At 40.8% G+C, this 16,351-nt stretch overlaps 1 protein-coding gene and 1 long non-coding RNA gene across 3 annotated transcripts in view; one reads left to right on the plus strand and one right to left on the minus strand.

Moving 5' to 3' along the window:
• Positions 1-15,156, minus strand: part of LOC126927217 (uncharacterized) — a 43,225-nt gene extending 28,069 nt beyond the window's left edge. The window contains exons 1-2 of one of the 2 annotated variants that reach the window (XM_050743494.1): positions 14,838-15,156; positions 5,484-5,726 (exon numbers count right to left, since the gene is read on the minus strand). In XM_050743494.1, the coding sequence (XP_050599451.1) occupies positions 5,484-5,726; positions 14,838-15,156 (562 nt within the window). The remainder of the gene's footprint in view (positions 1-5,483; positions 5,727-14,837) is intronic. The other variant, XM_050743495.1, reaches the window with a different exon arrangement.
• The window catches only part of LOC126927262 (uncharacterized), a 38,138-nt gene extending 22,360 nt beyond the window's left edge, over positions 1-15,778 (plus strand). The window contains exon 2 of the long non-coding RNA XR_007715335.1: positions 15,659-15,778. This is a non-coding gene — a long non-coding RNA (uncharacterized LOC126927262). The remainder of the gene's footprint in view (positions 1-15,658) is intronic.
• The last annotated feature ends 573 nt before the right edge of the window (positions 15,779-16,351 follow it).

The following is a 16,351-nucleotide window of genomic DNA, read 5'->3' on the forward strand; positions in this document are numbered from 1 at the left end:
CGAAAGTCAAATTGTAAGAGTTTCAGTCTTGGAAAGTCACGGCTGGAGCTCAGAACAAAATCGCAGTCAGTGTAAATTCAGAAATAAATTCTCTTGTTTTATTGTTATCTTAATTTTTTCTTTTCGTACGAGCCTCCTGCTTTTTATTTTACGTGACAATGTCAACGAAACAACGCCATTAAGACACGTATGGTCTCGCCCTTGTAACGCCACTGTGGCTGAGAAACTATATTACTATATTACGAAACTATATTACGCGTGATATAAAACGTATTATAGCTATTGAAGTGGTCACCACTTCTAGGAAAACTCCACATCTGGTCTTTTTAGCTTCCTCAAGCGCTGAAGCCATCGACAGCACATAGACAAAAGAATAGCAGGGAGGCAGACCATAAACTGTAGACAGGCGACGTTGGCTTCGGGGTTTTTCAGTCATAAAGTAACACTGCTAGCGTGCGGATCTGGACCAGCTCAAATTGTATTCCTGTATTTCATTATCAAGTCAAATATATACTTTGACCAGCTAAACATATACTGTGAAGATGCGTTGGCATCTGGCAATCATCTTACCCGAAGGACAAAGTCTGCGTGTGGCGAGCCACGTGGCAGAAACCATTGAAACGTTTACCGTCGTGCCCCGTCCCAAGTATTTCTTTTAAGAAGAGCTATAGAATTAATTCATGCCTTTGTTAGACAAAACGTTCATCCCTTTGACCGCGGCTACGTTCGGCGACTGATTGTCGTCTCGAGCCCGAGCTCACTATCATAAATCTCAAATAAATACAGTCGGATCGAATGACAACAGTTTCTTAATACGGCTATGGTGAAATCTAAATTTCAATACTAGGGGTCTTCCCAAAGTTCCAAAGGGAAGGTTCCGGTGTTCTGTCATCTCCGACATATATATATTATTATAATGACTTATTTTAATAATGACTTAATTTGTATAGTAAAAACAGCTAAAATCTCATGTAAGATTGTTGGGATGTTACATGATATTTCTGTTGCATCATTGATTATCGTTATACTTTGAAAAATAATTAAGGAAGCGAACAATGCGTGGACGATTATGGCAGTTTTATTAATAAACGAACGTTTAATAGAGAATATGGATTTACTGGATAAATAAATGTTTCATTAAATGTAACTGTTACGCGCAGAATAATATGTTGTTACATGTATGAACTAAAGTTGATGTAATACTCATATTATATTATGGTTTCAAAGAATTAATAAAATCTGCTGAGATTCAAACGTATGCTCTCCCTTTTATTCTATGAGAATTAAACATTTAGAAGATTTTATGAAAATGCACTAAACAATCAGAAACATCTGTTTCTCCTTTTCTTTTTCTTTTTTTTTTTTTTTTTTTTAATATGTTGATTGCCACGCGATTTTTATACTTATTTTGACTTGGATAGATAGATTAAAGCGTACCATACCAAGACATTTCATTCTTGCAAAATATTCTAGTCTATTTGCGTACGTGCTCATAATCTTGGCTGATAACCGCCATTCGCTATATACATCGTTGCTATCGACGTCAAAGGATTAACACAGTCAAATACATAATCCATACAATCCGATTTGATTGATTTTAGATCTTGCATCAAACAGATCTCTATATAAACAGATAATTTCTGATTCTAAACATTTGTATTACGTTCATCTAATTATTAGGATATTAGATATATTATAAAGGAAGATATTATGTATTAAATAATCTGCCTCTTCTTCCGCTTTGAAATCCTCTACAAACGCCATTTATAGTCGTTCAACTTTTCAGCTCACGGAAAAAAACATTACGCGTATTCCTAGCAATCGCCCAAAGACTCGAACGTGTGCTTCGATAAAGCTCGCTTAACTTTCATCGACACATCGATAACTTTGCGTTCCAAGATGTTATTACGCCCTAGAATCCCTAACATAATTTTAGAACCAGAATTTCTGTGCAAAACAATTCCATCGCTTTGTCACGCTTAACGGCTCAATCATCGAAACATGTATCATAACGCACGAATTATGATAAAAAAGAAACTGTCTTTCGAATAAAAGCAATCCGTTTGCCAGGTGCGCTTAAGGATGTACAGGACGTCGACGGAGCAAGTGTACGAAATACAGCCGCTGGAGGGTAACAGTTCCGCTCAACGTTACACTCAACAGCCGAAACAACGATTCTCTGAAATGCCTACTCCGTCGGTTTCGCCGACGTCTTCTCTCCGAAAGCGCGTCTCGGAACTGCCAAGAGCCGCGAGTGCATCCGTTTCCGGTGCTGCGGGCATTGCCTGCTCTAATACGGATCTGATATCGATCCTAAGCTCGTTAGCGTCTTCCGCGACGGAAATCAACCGATGCGGCGAGGAAGCGCCGAGTTCGCGGGACGGTAGCAAATCAAACTGGCCCGGAAAAACGACCGAACAGAAAGGAAGTCGATCGAAGAGCTTCCGTTCCAACAGCTTCGACGTGTCGACATTGCACGGAGCTAAAAGTAAGCTTAGCGGATCCTCGAAAGCCGCTATTTCGACCTTTATGGCACCGTCGAATTGGTTCACGAAGAGACACCAACCGATGTCGAAGAAGCCGGAAGATTTAGTAACGGCCAGTTTAAGTCTCAAGTTCGATAAATCGAAAGTAGTGAAGGCGGTGAAGGAAACGTTGGGTAAAAAGTCCCCTAATAGCGAGGTCAAACACAAAGTCGTATGGGACAACACTAGTGGAACCAAAGTGGACGCTCAGCTAAGTTGTATTTCTCGTTACGATATCGTTTCTTGTTTAAGAGCCATCGTAGGTGAAAGAAGGAATGCAAGAACGCACATAATACGCAAAAATCTATGGCAGATTCAAAGTACAGTACGCGTTGTGATATTCGGTAAAGATAATAAGTTCTCCTATGGAGATTTCATTTTTCAAATTATTCTCGTACAAGTACGTATTTGCATAAATAAATAACACACGGTCTCTGCGTAAATACCCAGGCCAGTTATAAATATTTCAGTTTGCCAACGATATCTCAACATGTGGGACACTCACATGTGTGCTACTTCGTGAGCGATGATAAAGGCGCTGGTCAAGCCTTCGTCTCGAATTAACGCGCACGATCTCGAAGGACCTCCTATATCTAATCGCGTCAACCATACAGCAACATCGTGATTTACGTCCTTCGAGGACAGCATCTTTCTGTTCCATTTGTTCACGTTCTCGAGAGATCGTCTGGCATCGCCACGGCGGACCTACGACGATTTATTAATATTTTCTTAATAAAAGCTAGCAAATATTACGAATATATTATATTTATTATTACATCATGCATTATATACTATATATAAATATTCGTCAATGATAATAAATATACGTGCAAGTAATCGTGTTGTTGATTGTAATCAAATGTAACTTGTAACGCTATTAGTATTTTAATCTTCCTGAAAAATGTTGAAATGTTGATTCGACAGCAGAGAAGAATAGCAGAAATAGAAAAGTAAAAGGAATCGCAAGTGTCGTATATTAATGATATTATCATAGGTCTATAACATTAAATTAAGATTCTTAAGAGATGAAAAAGGTTTAATAGTCGATTATACAGATATTTCGGATACACGATAAATGCGAGGTTTGTCAATGGTCCGTGAAAATTGTTTGTTTGGAAATTTGTTTCCAAGGGATCGTTCACGGTTGTCCAATTTAACAAAATGGAACTCGTTGCATTTTATCGATCTAAAACGTCATGCGCAGATATTTTGACCTATATAATTTATATACCATACACTGTACAGATAAGTAGAAAATAAAATAATTGACACTCGCATATGCGTATCTCAGATAGTTACTACTTTAGTTAAATGATTTAATTTAATGGAAATCGCTTACCATAACGTCTCGTTTTCCCGCGTATAAAATCATTCGTACGATCACTAGAATCATGTTGGATTCGAGCGATGGGTCCATGTAAATTGCACTGACCTAGGATTAAAATACGTACGAAAATGTAACAGGCGTTAAAACAGTATTACAGCCTTACAAATAAATTATTATTCAAAACTCTCGTAAATACATCGTATCTTATATAATTTTCCTAAAAAATTAATTTTATTCGTTATATTTATCTTAGGAAATGTACGTTATTAATCTCAACAGCATTGGAAAACCAATTACCGAATGGCTGAAATTAATCGATTACAAAATTCCATTACGGATAAATTATTCGCTGAACTTTTTAAAAGATACGTGTAAGCTTTGAACAGTGTAAACAGAAAATACAGAGCTTCCATCCGAATATACGATCGAGATGTTTGAAAGCAAATAGCGTACCTTGAAAATACAGAGATACGCATAACTCTGCCCTATGTTTCCCGGTTGCTTGCGTACATATGTAGTTGGAGGTATTCTATATCTAAGTATAATAACAGAATTTCGTTTGGTATTACTTACGATGTTTAAAAGAGCCAAGATATATTGCTGTACTCGAATTCCATGAAAACGGAGTAATCAGCAGCTATTCCAAGCTCTAGCCATCGTGGCGACGAATCCTTAGCAGCTGGTCTTTTCTCTATGAAATGACTTATCTTAGAAATCGACTTATCTTCAACGAAATTAGAAAGTCTACTCGACTCGACTTGATAGCTTAAACGCATGATTATTAAAAGCATAAATTAATATCTACGAGCAAGTATTCGTGAAATAATTATTATGATATAAATAATTATTTCAAAAGTATAATTTCAAAAATATCAATTCGGTATCACCGTGAATTTCATCCTGCAAATTTCTTTAAAATTCTTGACAAATTTTGGTAAACGTATTCCTCCAGCAAATTTGTCTATTTTTCTATTTTTTACATTAAATTAGGCAAGATAGATAAAGATTCGTGCAATGGACAATATACATATGTGTAATAGACAGGGAATAATAAAATAAATTAAAAACAGCGAAATATAGATGCACGTGTAGAAGATGAAGCGAGAGTGGAACGCAATAGGGAGAATAATTGTAAACCGAGTTCCTTTTAAGGCTGAAGATAAGCTATTCTTATATTACATGCTGTTATTATTACTTTTGTACACGATAGATTGGAATATCAGTACAATTTCTTTCTTTCAGTAATATTCGATGATTCGTTAATTTATTAACCGCTATATTGTACGTGGTAAGTAGAAAAGCAACGATTGTACAAGAATGGCATTTGGAAAAATATTTGACTTACTTGATAATCTGTTCCTTTGCAATTTAGGACCAGAGAAGTATCCAATTTCCTCGGGATTTGTTATTTTATATAGGTTGGGGTTGATAATCAATCTCGGATCCACTCGGATTGGTTATCACACCTTTTATTTTCTCTCTTATACAAAACACCAAATCACACAGCAAACGTCTAAACTCTCCCAATGCGTCTTAGCAAATAAGGCGTGGTCGACTCCTATGACAAAAGAGCGTCGTTAGGAGTCGTACCAACATAACCCTAGTAACCTTTTAGTAACTAGCGGTCATACCAACTGAGCATTTCTCAACAGGATTTACGTCGATCGATAATTTTTCCACTATTGTATCGTTGTATTCTGTGCAGACATCGTCTTTTTCATCGTACAGAATCAATTTCTCAGCTTCTGGGTATTCCACGTCGAAGACGTCACCGGAAAGATTATAAAATCCCTGAACATCGTGGCTTAAGGAATCGCGTTTGCTTCGTTTCGACTTTCTCTTACTTTCTTCAACTTCAAATTTATTCGATTTCCCTGTAACCGAATTATCAACGTTTTACCACGTTTGTCTGTCTTATCTTCGCTATTCTCGTTACGGATAAAATGAAAAAATAGTTGCAAAATTTCTGAAATTGTAAATACGACCAGACTGGAACGTATCAACGACAAATACGGTGTCACAAAATTGTGACAAGTCAATATTCCAGTTGTTAGTTTGTTGAATTTACGCCACCGCTGATTAAACGTATCACGCTTTAATAGAAAATTCAATTTCCCAGCGGGGAAAATGGAATTTTGCGCTAATTAAAGTATTGCGCTTTTGTACAAAATTCCAATGTTTTCTGTTGCCCGCGAAAATGCAATTTTACGACGGACATTTCAGACAAATTTTCATCAGACGGCTTTCCATCCGTAAAAAAGAATGCTATCTATAAAAGTGTCAATGGAAATTGATCAAAGTAACGTCAAGCAAACCCGTTTAAACAGCGAGGTAAAGAGACCAATTACTTTTAACAAAACCTGTATCGTTGCTCTTAACCGTTTCACTTTTAAATATCAATCGGCGCTGTTCCTCATTAAAATTTCGATTTAAATCGAACGAGAAATACAGCGTAACACTTGGAATTTTCTATCGTTTCTCAACCATACTTCGAACATTTACGTCGCATTCTTCGATTCATAGGATCGCGATGTTGGATTCTTCGATTTCGATACAAAAACGTTTCACAGCTTTCGACGCGGGCAATTTAATTAAGAGAACAAATAATTTGTTTATAAACTGCCAATTACGTGCCTTGAATTTCCGATATATGCAATAAATTTCATTGCTACTTGACCTGAGTGGGTCATAAAGTTGCAACCGTGTAAACCGTGCCACGTAATTTTATTGCATTCAATTTTCCACGTTTCCAACAATTTATCAAATTAGAATTTATCCGCGCATCGTACGAAATTTTTCATAAAAATTGATTAATAATAGTAGATATATAGCTCCTCGTATTCGTAAAACAGATTTTTAATCTGTAAACAACGAGTCGTGGTAATTACGATACGATCGATTTTCAACTTAGCAAAATTTGTTTCCATTTAACATTCACATCCAGATTGTATTTCCTTTGTAATAAATTAATTATATAATTAAATAAATTTATTATTCGAACCGATATTCAGATACAGTTCGAGTATACTTGATAAATTTTCAGACTCGATTCTCCAAGTCGAAAATGAGAACGTTTTATCCTATACTTTTTCTTCATTTTTCCACAAGGATTCGCGTTGTTCTCGCTTTCAGACATTGTTCCGTTGCATCCTGTATATACGGGGTGTGCCAAATTTAAACCGTCAAATTGTAAGTAGTTGATTTACAGACAAGAAGAAGAAGAAGGAAGAACTTTATATAATGTTCGTCAACGGACGTTTCTTTACAGAATTACAAACGAGTATCGTTCGTACGAAACAGGTAACGACGCGTTTTCCATCGCAGCGTGCAAAAGTTCGCTGTATTATCGTGTCAGCGCAGTTGCATGCTTTTCATCATGCGACAACAAGCCCGTGTCGTTAATAGCTACAATAATGATACAATGAAAAATTATTATCTGGTATGTTTGATTGGTCGTTGGAGAACGTTGTCCGCGTGCTCGGATAGAAGCCTGACATCGATCAACGATGGGAGTAATACGATCTCGTACACACAGTTGCTAACAATTCGATCGAGTTGCAAAAACCGCGTGTTTTTACTCGTTGCGCTAGTTGTTCACGCGAACTCGCATCTCCAGAATAAACCTTCCGTTTTACAGTTGCGAAACCATAAATACAGAAAAGAAAGCGCAGTTCTTGAAACTCTGACGAAACGCTGATAATACGGTCAATTGTCGCGTGCCGTGGAATGGAAAATTCGTCGTTACTTGTTTCATACGTACGATACTTGTTTGTAACTGTGGAAAAACGCGTTTATTGCCCAGCTTCGTACGACATGTTTTTCGGTAAATATTTACAAAGCGGACAATCTCGCCATATTCAACGGCTTTGAAATATGTTTGCCAAGGCTAATATTCCGAACAACTTTTTCCTGTAATACTCTTTACCGTCGCTCTGCTTTCCGCGATATTCGCAGCAATTTCTGTCTCGACGACAGCGATGATTTCGTAGTTTCGCTTTTCTCGATATCACTGCTAAAGCTTTTCCTACCTCGAATAACGACGCAAAGCTTCGTATGAATCGTATCTATCCTGTTACTTGATACGCGAATTTAATTCGAGGTAGCCTCAGTGATGTTTCTTCCCTGTGCGAGTTGAAAATGATTATCAGAACTGCATATATATATATATATGTCGGGGCGGCGTTAAGATTTGAGTTAGGGTTGAGGGCGTGAAACGAATCCCTATTGGCGCTAGACGTGATCATTATGCAATAGAGGAGATATTTACTAGTGCAAATATGACTATGATGGAATTGGACAAGTAATCGGATAATTAGGTACTCGAGAAGCTAATGACAATGATCCTAGGCTCACTAACGAATCCGCGGTCAAGGGGATGACGGACTCTACTTTTCCTCAGCGTCTAAGTTGTACTCAATGTTAATGCACGAGGCAATCACTACGTATCCGAGAGTTACTTGAATCGTCTTTTAGATCGTACCGGAGAGTGGTTCTCCATCACGGTAACGCTGTCGAGGAAAACTATGATGGGTGTGCCCAAGGGCACGAAATCATCGGATTCGTGGAGAAAAGCCTTCATTCGGAAAGTGAGGGAAATTGGCGTTACTGTTAATTGGTCAATTTCCATGTTGGTGGTTAGGGAAGGGTGCTAGCCGCCCTTAGGAGAAAGTTCGAGAAGAGGAAGCGTCGTTGGTGAGAAAAATAGATTTCTCCTATTTTCTCGTAGCTGGGACGAGGACTGTTTGTCGGTTTGAAGGACTTTAGTTAAACAGACCTTAAGATTTATAGCAGGTCCTCGGGCTAGCTGAACATGTACTGTGGAGACGCGTCGACATCTGGTAATCATCTTACTCAAAGAATAGAGTCTGCGTGTGGCGAGCCACGGGACAGAAATCGTTGAAATGCTTACCGTCGTGCCCCGTCCTAAGTATTTCTTTTAAGGAGAGCTATAGGGTTACTTCATGCCTTTGTTAGACAAAACGTTCATCCCTTGACCGCGACTACGTTCGGCGACTGGTTGTCGCCTCGAGCCCGAGCTCACTATCATAAATCTCAAATAAGTACAGTCGAATCGAATGACAACAGTTTCTTAATTCGGCTATGGTGAAATCTAAATTACAATACTAGGGGTCTTCCCAAAGTTCCGAAGGGAAGGTTCCAGTATTCTTTCATCTCCGACACGGCCATTCTGACTATCACACGTCCTCGTGTGTAACTAAAATATTGAGTTTCCTAACATTAGACTCGATACAATTGACATTATTCACAATTTAACTAGATGTTCGAATAAGGCAAGGGTCCAGTGTAGCAACAAATCCTGTTCGGGGGTTTGGCAGCAAAGAAATAAAAGATAATGAAAATTAGTAGCGTTATAGTTAGTACTCAAGGTGATAGTTGCATTCTGCAGGTTATTAGTCGGATCGTATCGGCATGATGGACCATTTTCGATTTCGCACTCCAAAGGATCTCGGTCTTCTAGATCGTGTGAGCACATAGAGCTTTGTTCCACGGTTTCACCGAGCTTTACCATATTGTTGCCCCGAGATGCATACGAACCACACCGCATGTTCTCACTGAGCCCTTATCATACTGTCGCCCCGAGATGCATGCGAACCACATCGCATGTTCTCACTGAGCCTTATCATACTGTCGCCCCGAGATGCATACGAATCACATCGCATGTTCTCACTGAGCCTCATCACACTGTCGCCCCGAGATGCATGCGAGTCACATCGCATGTTCTCACTGAGCCTCATCACACTGTCGCCCCGAGATGCATACGAGTCACATCGCATGTTCTCACTGAGCCTCATCACACTGTCGCCCCGAGATGCATGCGAGTCACATCGCATGTTCTCACTGAGCCTCATCACACTGTCGCCCCGAGATGCATACGAGTCACATCGCATGTTCTCACTGAGCCTCATCACACTGTCGCCCCGAGATGCATACGAGTCACATCGCATGTTCTCACTGAGCCTCATCACACTATTACCACAAAAAGCGTTTGAACTACATCACACGTTCTCTCTGAGCTTTATCACATTATTTCCCCGAAACACGTGCGAACTCGCTCTGCCGGGTGTTACTGGCATAGTGCTACTGATCTTCCGAGGTCGAAGTGCTCATATCGTCATGGTCACTGTTATTGCCTTCACTACAGACATCCAACTCGGCAGGGGTGCAACCATCTGGCATTTTCCTTAACCTGTCGTGACTGTACTTGTACGGTCGCTTACCGTCTAATGTCCTTAAGATATACCTGTCCCCTTCCAAGACTTCTGCTATTACAAATGGACCTCTAAATTTTGGATCTAGTTTGGTTTGATTCCTTTCCTCATTCTTGCGTAATACGAAATCACCGAGATTAAACCTAACCGCTTAAGCTTTAGCTTTGTCAAATCCATCCTCATCATACCTAGCACTAGTTTCCATCCACTTTATTGCCTGTCGTCTTATATTGGAGATATCGATACTTTTGATGTTATCGGGTAACAACAGATCGTGAAGTCTTGCCGTTCTACCTATTAGTAGTTCTAATGAGCTCGAGTTTGTCACGCGGTTGGTGGTGCAATTCAAAGCCAACTGTATTTCCCCAATCGCGTCTTGCCACGGCCGCCCGGTCGTCTCTACTACCGTGAACATATTTTCCAATGTACCCATAACACGCTCTACCTGTCCACTGGCTCTACTACCACCGATCGCTATCAAGTGAACCTTAATTCGTTTGCTTTCGCAGAATTCTCGAAATTCTTTTACCCTTAAAACATCTTCCCCCGATCTGCTATTATCCGGCAGGGACTCCCGAATAAAATATAGCGGATTTAAGCGCTTTAATGGTGTTAAGGGAATCTATCTTACGAGTATGATGCAGGTATACGAATTTAGTGAAGACGTCGATCAAAACAATGACGTACTCCTTTGAATTGCTTTTACCACTCAACTTGCCTGTTATGTCCATGTGGACCGTATGCCAGGGTATGCTGGTCTTAGGTATAGGATGCAGTTCGGCTTGTATCTTACCTAAACTAGCTTTCGAAACATGACAAGCATGACAGTTCTCAATGAATCGGCGAACGTACTTCGCCATCCCTTCGAACCAGTAATACTCGTATAGTTTCTCCAGCGTTTTCTCCCAACCTAAGTGCATAACTGACTGGTACACATGGTTAATAACAGACTATCTAAAACATCTTGGGACTGTAGGTACACAGAGAATCCTGCCTTTTCTTTGTATCCTACGGTGCAGAGTACCGGACCGTAATTCGTATGTATTCGCGATGTCTTCCGCGAGTCCATCGTTTTGCAATCCCTTGACGATTTCCAAGGTTTGAGAATCACAACGTTGTCCCGCTAATAGCCAATCTTCCGAAATTTCGGCCAGTCAACTATTTTCTCTTTGATTTTGTCGAATTTAATAGGGTCAACGCCTGTGGGGTTTCGCGACAAGAAATTTGTGAGCCGTCCGTTTACTTTCCCGATACATAATGTCAAAAATAAAAGTCTGCAAGTAAGCCCATCACCTATGGTCCCTGTCATTTAAATGTACTTTATTACTCGATGCTTTCAACGAGTTGCAATCCGTGACGACAAGAAATTCCCGTCCCTATAGATAGTGACAGAAATGTTTTATGGCGTTTACGATAGCTAATGTATTGTGTTCATAGGAGTGATATCTGGATTCCGCGGGGCTGGTTCTTTTACTGTAATACCCTATTACCTTGTTCTTACCTTCGGCTTGATGCGTCAAAATCACCCCGTAACTCTCCGAGCTAGCGTCAGTATGTAGTTCTATCGGGTAATTGGGGTTGAATATCGTTAGCACCGGCGCGTCGGTCAGGGCGGAAACTACCTGTTGTCTTATTTTCTCGTGTCTATCTGTCCAAGTTATATTTCTGTTATCTGAGATGAGCGCATACAGGGATTTCATCGTCTGTGAGAGTTTAGGGATGAATTTTCGGAAGTACGGAGCTAACCCTATGAACTGCCTGAGTTGTGTAACGGTCGTTGGCACAGGTGAAGAACTTAAGGTGTGTATTTTACCCGGGTTAGGACGAACTTCTCCGTTATGAATTACATATCGCAAATGGGGCACTGATGTCTTTAGAAAAGAACGTTTCGCAAAATTAAAAGAGAATCCGGCTTTTACGAGGGTATCTAATACGGTGTTCAATCTTTCTAAAGCTCGATCTATCGAGTTGGCAATAATTAGGACGTCGTTGAAATAAATAACAACATACGAATGAGCGAGGTCACCTAAGGCCTTGCGAATGACCCTCCGAAAGACGGACGGTGCAATTTTTCAGTCCAAACGGCATCGTTATCTACTCATATTGTCTGTCGGGGTAACGAACGCTGTAAACTTCGTTGGATTAGGATAAATAGAAATTTGGTGAAACCCGCTGGCCATGTCCCGGCTAATAAAATATCTCGCCTCTTGCGATCTCGCGACTTGATCCGCAATAAGGAGTAAAGGGTACCGATCCGCGACGATACTTTGATTTAGATCTCGGGGATCCACTCGTAATCTATCTGAGCCGTTTTTTTTTTCTTCACGAGTTACGGCTCGCTAATGGCGAATTACTAGGCCTTATAATTTTTGCTTTAATTAGAACGCTTGTTTTCTCACGTACCGCTCTTCGCTCCTCCTCGCTAAGTCTATGAGGACTTCCTCCTACGGTGGTGTTAGGATCAGTTAATCGTATTTCTAACCGGCCTGCATTTACGCGAATACGTAGGAAACCCGTAACGAATGAATCTTTGAATTTGTCGAGAAGAGAAATTGATCGACTTTTATTATTACCATGTACATCAGCGTCAACTTCATTAACGACGATCTCGTTTGCAGTGGTTTCATTACAGACACCAATCATTTTTGTTTTACACATAGCGAGGCTATTTTGTGTAATGTTACGTCAAAAACCAGACTTAGAGTTCCGCAACTAATCGCGACATCATATTTCAAATAACTATCAGCAAGGACATGAGAAACTATCTTCGATGTAAAAATCATTAATACACACAATGAACAAATGGGAGGCGTATGTTTAATACAGGTATTCCCTACTCCTCGCATTACTAATATGTCAGTCATTCCTTTGCCAGAAAATCTCGAGGCCGCGGACACTTTAATTAGTGAACGCTCGGCTCCCGAATCGGAGTAAAATGGAAACGACTCACCCAGATGACTTGATCTATCCGTTGGTGCTTCCAGTACGTAGAAGTCGACTCGCCACTCGTTATTGAAATTATAGTTTCCTTCCATAATCAGGTTGGCAGCTGCGCCCCATGCAGCGGAGTCGGAGCACGCGATTTTAAGGGTTAAAACGTGGTAGCGATAATTGTTAGGTCTCACACTCGATTTGCACTAGCGACTGAATTGCGCACGACTTGCGACTTGAGCACGATGATCGTAAGTTCTAGCACTGTTATAATCGGCACTGATCCCACTTCTGATGTCGGGGCGGCGTTAAGATTTGAGTTAGGGTTGAGGGCGTGAAACGAATCCCTATTGGCGCTAGACGTGATCATTATGCAATAGAGGAGATATTTACTAGTGCAAATATGACTATGATGGAATTGGACAAGTAATCGGATAATTAGGTACTCGAGAAGCTAATGACAATGATCCTAGGCTCACTAACGAATCCGCGGTCAAGGGGATGACGGACTCTACTTTTCCTCAGCGTCTAAGTTGTACTCAATGTTAATGCACGAGGCAATCACTACGTATCCGAGAGTTACTTGAATCGTCTTTTAGATCGTACCGGAGAGTGGTTCTCCATCACGGTAACGCTGTCGAGGAAAACTATGATGGGTGTGCCCAAGGGCACGAAATCATCGGATTCGTGGAGAAAAGCCTTCATTCGGAAAGTGAGGGAAATTGGCGTTACTGTTAATTGGTCAATTTCCATGTTGGTGGTTAGGGAAGGGTGCTAGCCGCCCTTAGGAGAAAGTTCGAGAAGAGGAAGCGTCGTTGGTGAGAAAAATAGATTTCTCCTATTTTCTCGTAGCTGGGACGAGGACTGTTTGTCGGTTTGAAGGACTTTAGTTAAACAGACCTTAAGATTTATAGCAGGTCCTCGGGCTAGCTGAACATGTACTGTGGAGACGCGTCGACATCTGGTAATCATCTTACTCAAAGAATAGAGTCTGCGTGTGGCGAGCCACGGGACAGAAATCGTTGAAATGCTTACCGTCGTGCCCCGTCCTAAGTATTTCTTTTAAGGAGAGCTATAGGGTTACTTCATGCCTTTGTTAGACAAAACGTTCATCCCTTGACCGCGACTACGTTCGGCGACTGGTTGTCGCCTCGAGCCCGAGCTCACTATCATAAATCTCAAATAAGTACAGTCGAATCGAATGACAACAGTTTCTTAATTCGGCTATGGTGAAATCTAAATTACAATACTAGGGGTCTTCCCAAAGTTCCGAAGGGAAGGTTCCAGTATTCTTTCATCTCCGACATATATATAAATGTACGGACATCAACGTCCGAGACGTTCGTCCATGCCAAACGGTAACGCGTACAGGAAACATTTGTTCAAAATGACTTTGACTTTAGCTATATTTTTAAATTGGAATTAGCTAATGGTCGTTCGCTTTGTAAATGATTATTTCTTTTTCTCCTTTTTGCCTGCAGATTAAGCCCTCCCTGTTTGACGGTTTAAATTTATTAAATTAAATTTATTAAACCGAATATATATATATATATATATATATATATATATATATATATATATATATTCGTTTGTACTACGATTACTCTCATACTCTATGTATGGTATTATAATATCGACGCTATCAGTTCTTACAGTATCACGATCAGAGTCAATTTTAGAATAGAAGAAGCAATTAACGGCGGATCGCAAATTAAGAAGCTTATAACATAATTGGCAAGGAAGTCGGTAAATCGATCAACCAATCACCTACATCCAACCGTCTAACGAAAGATGAAAAGCCATCGCGATAACGATCCTTCTCACCTGCAGGATTTTCCGGATTCACAGACACGAAGCTCGAATTATTCCTGATCGACCACCACTTTTCGTTTTTCGGCTGAAACATCACATGCTGGCCATTCGTCAGCGGCTGAACGAAGAACGATCTCTGCCCGATCAACATCAAGGCGTACACTTCTTCTTCGCATATCGTCACGACGACGAAGGAACTCGCGTCTCCTTCCAAGCTGCCTTGTCGAAGATCGCAGTTCGCCTTGGCGTTACGTCGCTCGGACTTGGTTTTACCCTGGCGCACCCAATTCACGGTGAAATTCGACGACAGTATCAATCGATCGTTGGACATGGTCCTTAAGGTCCAGTTGCTGATCTCGAGGAACACCGGCTCTTGGTGGAGATACTCGCGCCAAGTTTCTCGGTCTTCGTGGGTCGATCTTCTGTTCCGCGCGCTCTCATTCGGGATCACTCGAGGGTAAACGATCTCGTACTCCTGCAAGCTTTGCAAAAAGTCGCTCATTCGCGACTTAGTAGCGATCGTGCCGAGCAGCCACGTGGCGAGGAGAAAACTGGGAAGTTTCGATCGCGTCATGTCTCGCGCGCTTTGATCGAAATTTCAATAGGATTTTCTGGCTACCCAAAACTCGCCAGGCATGCTCGTTCACTCGCAGACGTAGTTATCGCGATGAAAGCAGCTAATTCGCAGACCCGATATTCTCATTTCATTTCGCCGGTTCGTAACGCGTTCGAAACGCCGTGTCATATAGACGCGGATGCGACCATACTCTCGCGTTCTAACATTTTCAATGTCTCGCGCTTTATCACGTAGCTAGCGCGGAAGTAATACGAAGGTGAATCGTTGGTTTTAATACACAGGGTGTTGTTTAATCGATCGTATAATGGAGAAGGGAACGATTCTACGGTACACCAGAGATGAAATGAAATCATAGAATGCAGTGGTTTTGTAGGTAGTGCTTTATCGAAAAGATTAACCGTGAATATTTGCTCGACCTATTTATACCAAATTGATACAGTATCTTAAAATACAGACGAATCTTTCTCAATTTCCTTCGATCATCGTCTCTAGGCGTACGAAACTGCCTCGTTGAATTCGAACGTTTCTCGATTTCCTTCGACGTCTTTCAATTTCTTCTTTTTTCAATCGCCGTTCGCCTTCTCAAAGCTGTCTTCGAACAGAATTCTTAGAACGACTTCCAATTCCTTTCGATTCGTCCAATCGTTTAGCTTTACGAAACTGTTTCGCTAAACTCCTTTTTCCACTGTACTTGCGTATCGTAACAAACTCGTCGGCGGTAACTCGCGTCGATTAACGATTCACCACCAGTAAAGTAACCGGGAATGCAGCAAACTAGTAATCGGTAGAACGAAGCGGAACGTAAGTGGAGCGAGCGATAAGAGCGATCGCGACAATCGCACGCCTCGCCCTGCGATTCCCACGCGAACGAATCATCAAATTCGAGCCAAAGATTCTCACTAACTCGAAGATTCGCGCCAGTATTTTCCACGCGCGCGTCACACAAATT

Source organism: Bombus affinis, unplaced genomic scaffold (assembly GCF_024516045.1).
Source record: "Bombus affinis isolate iyBomAffi1 unplaced genomic scaffold, iyBomAffi1.2 ctg00000080.1, whole genome shotgun sequence".
NCBI lineage: Eukaryota > Metazoa > Arthropoda > Insecta > Hymenoptera > Apidae > Bombus > Bombus affinis.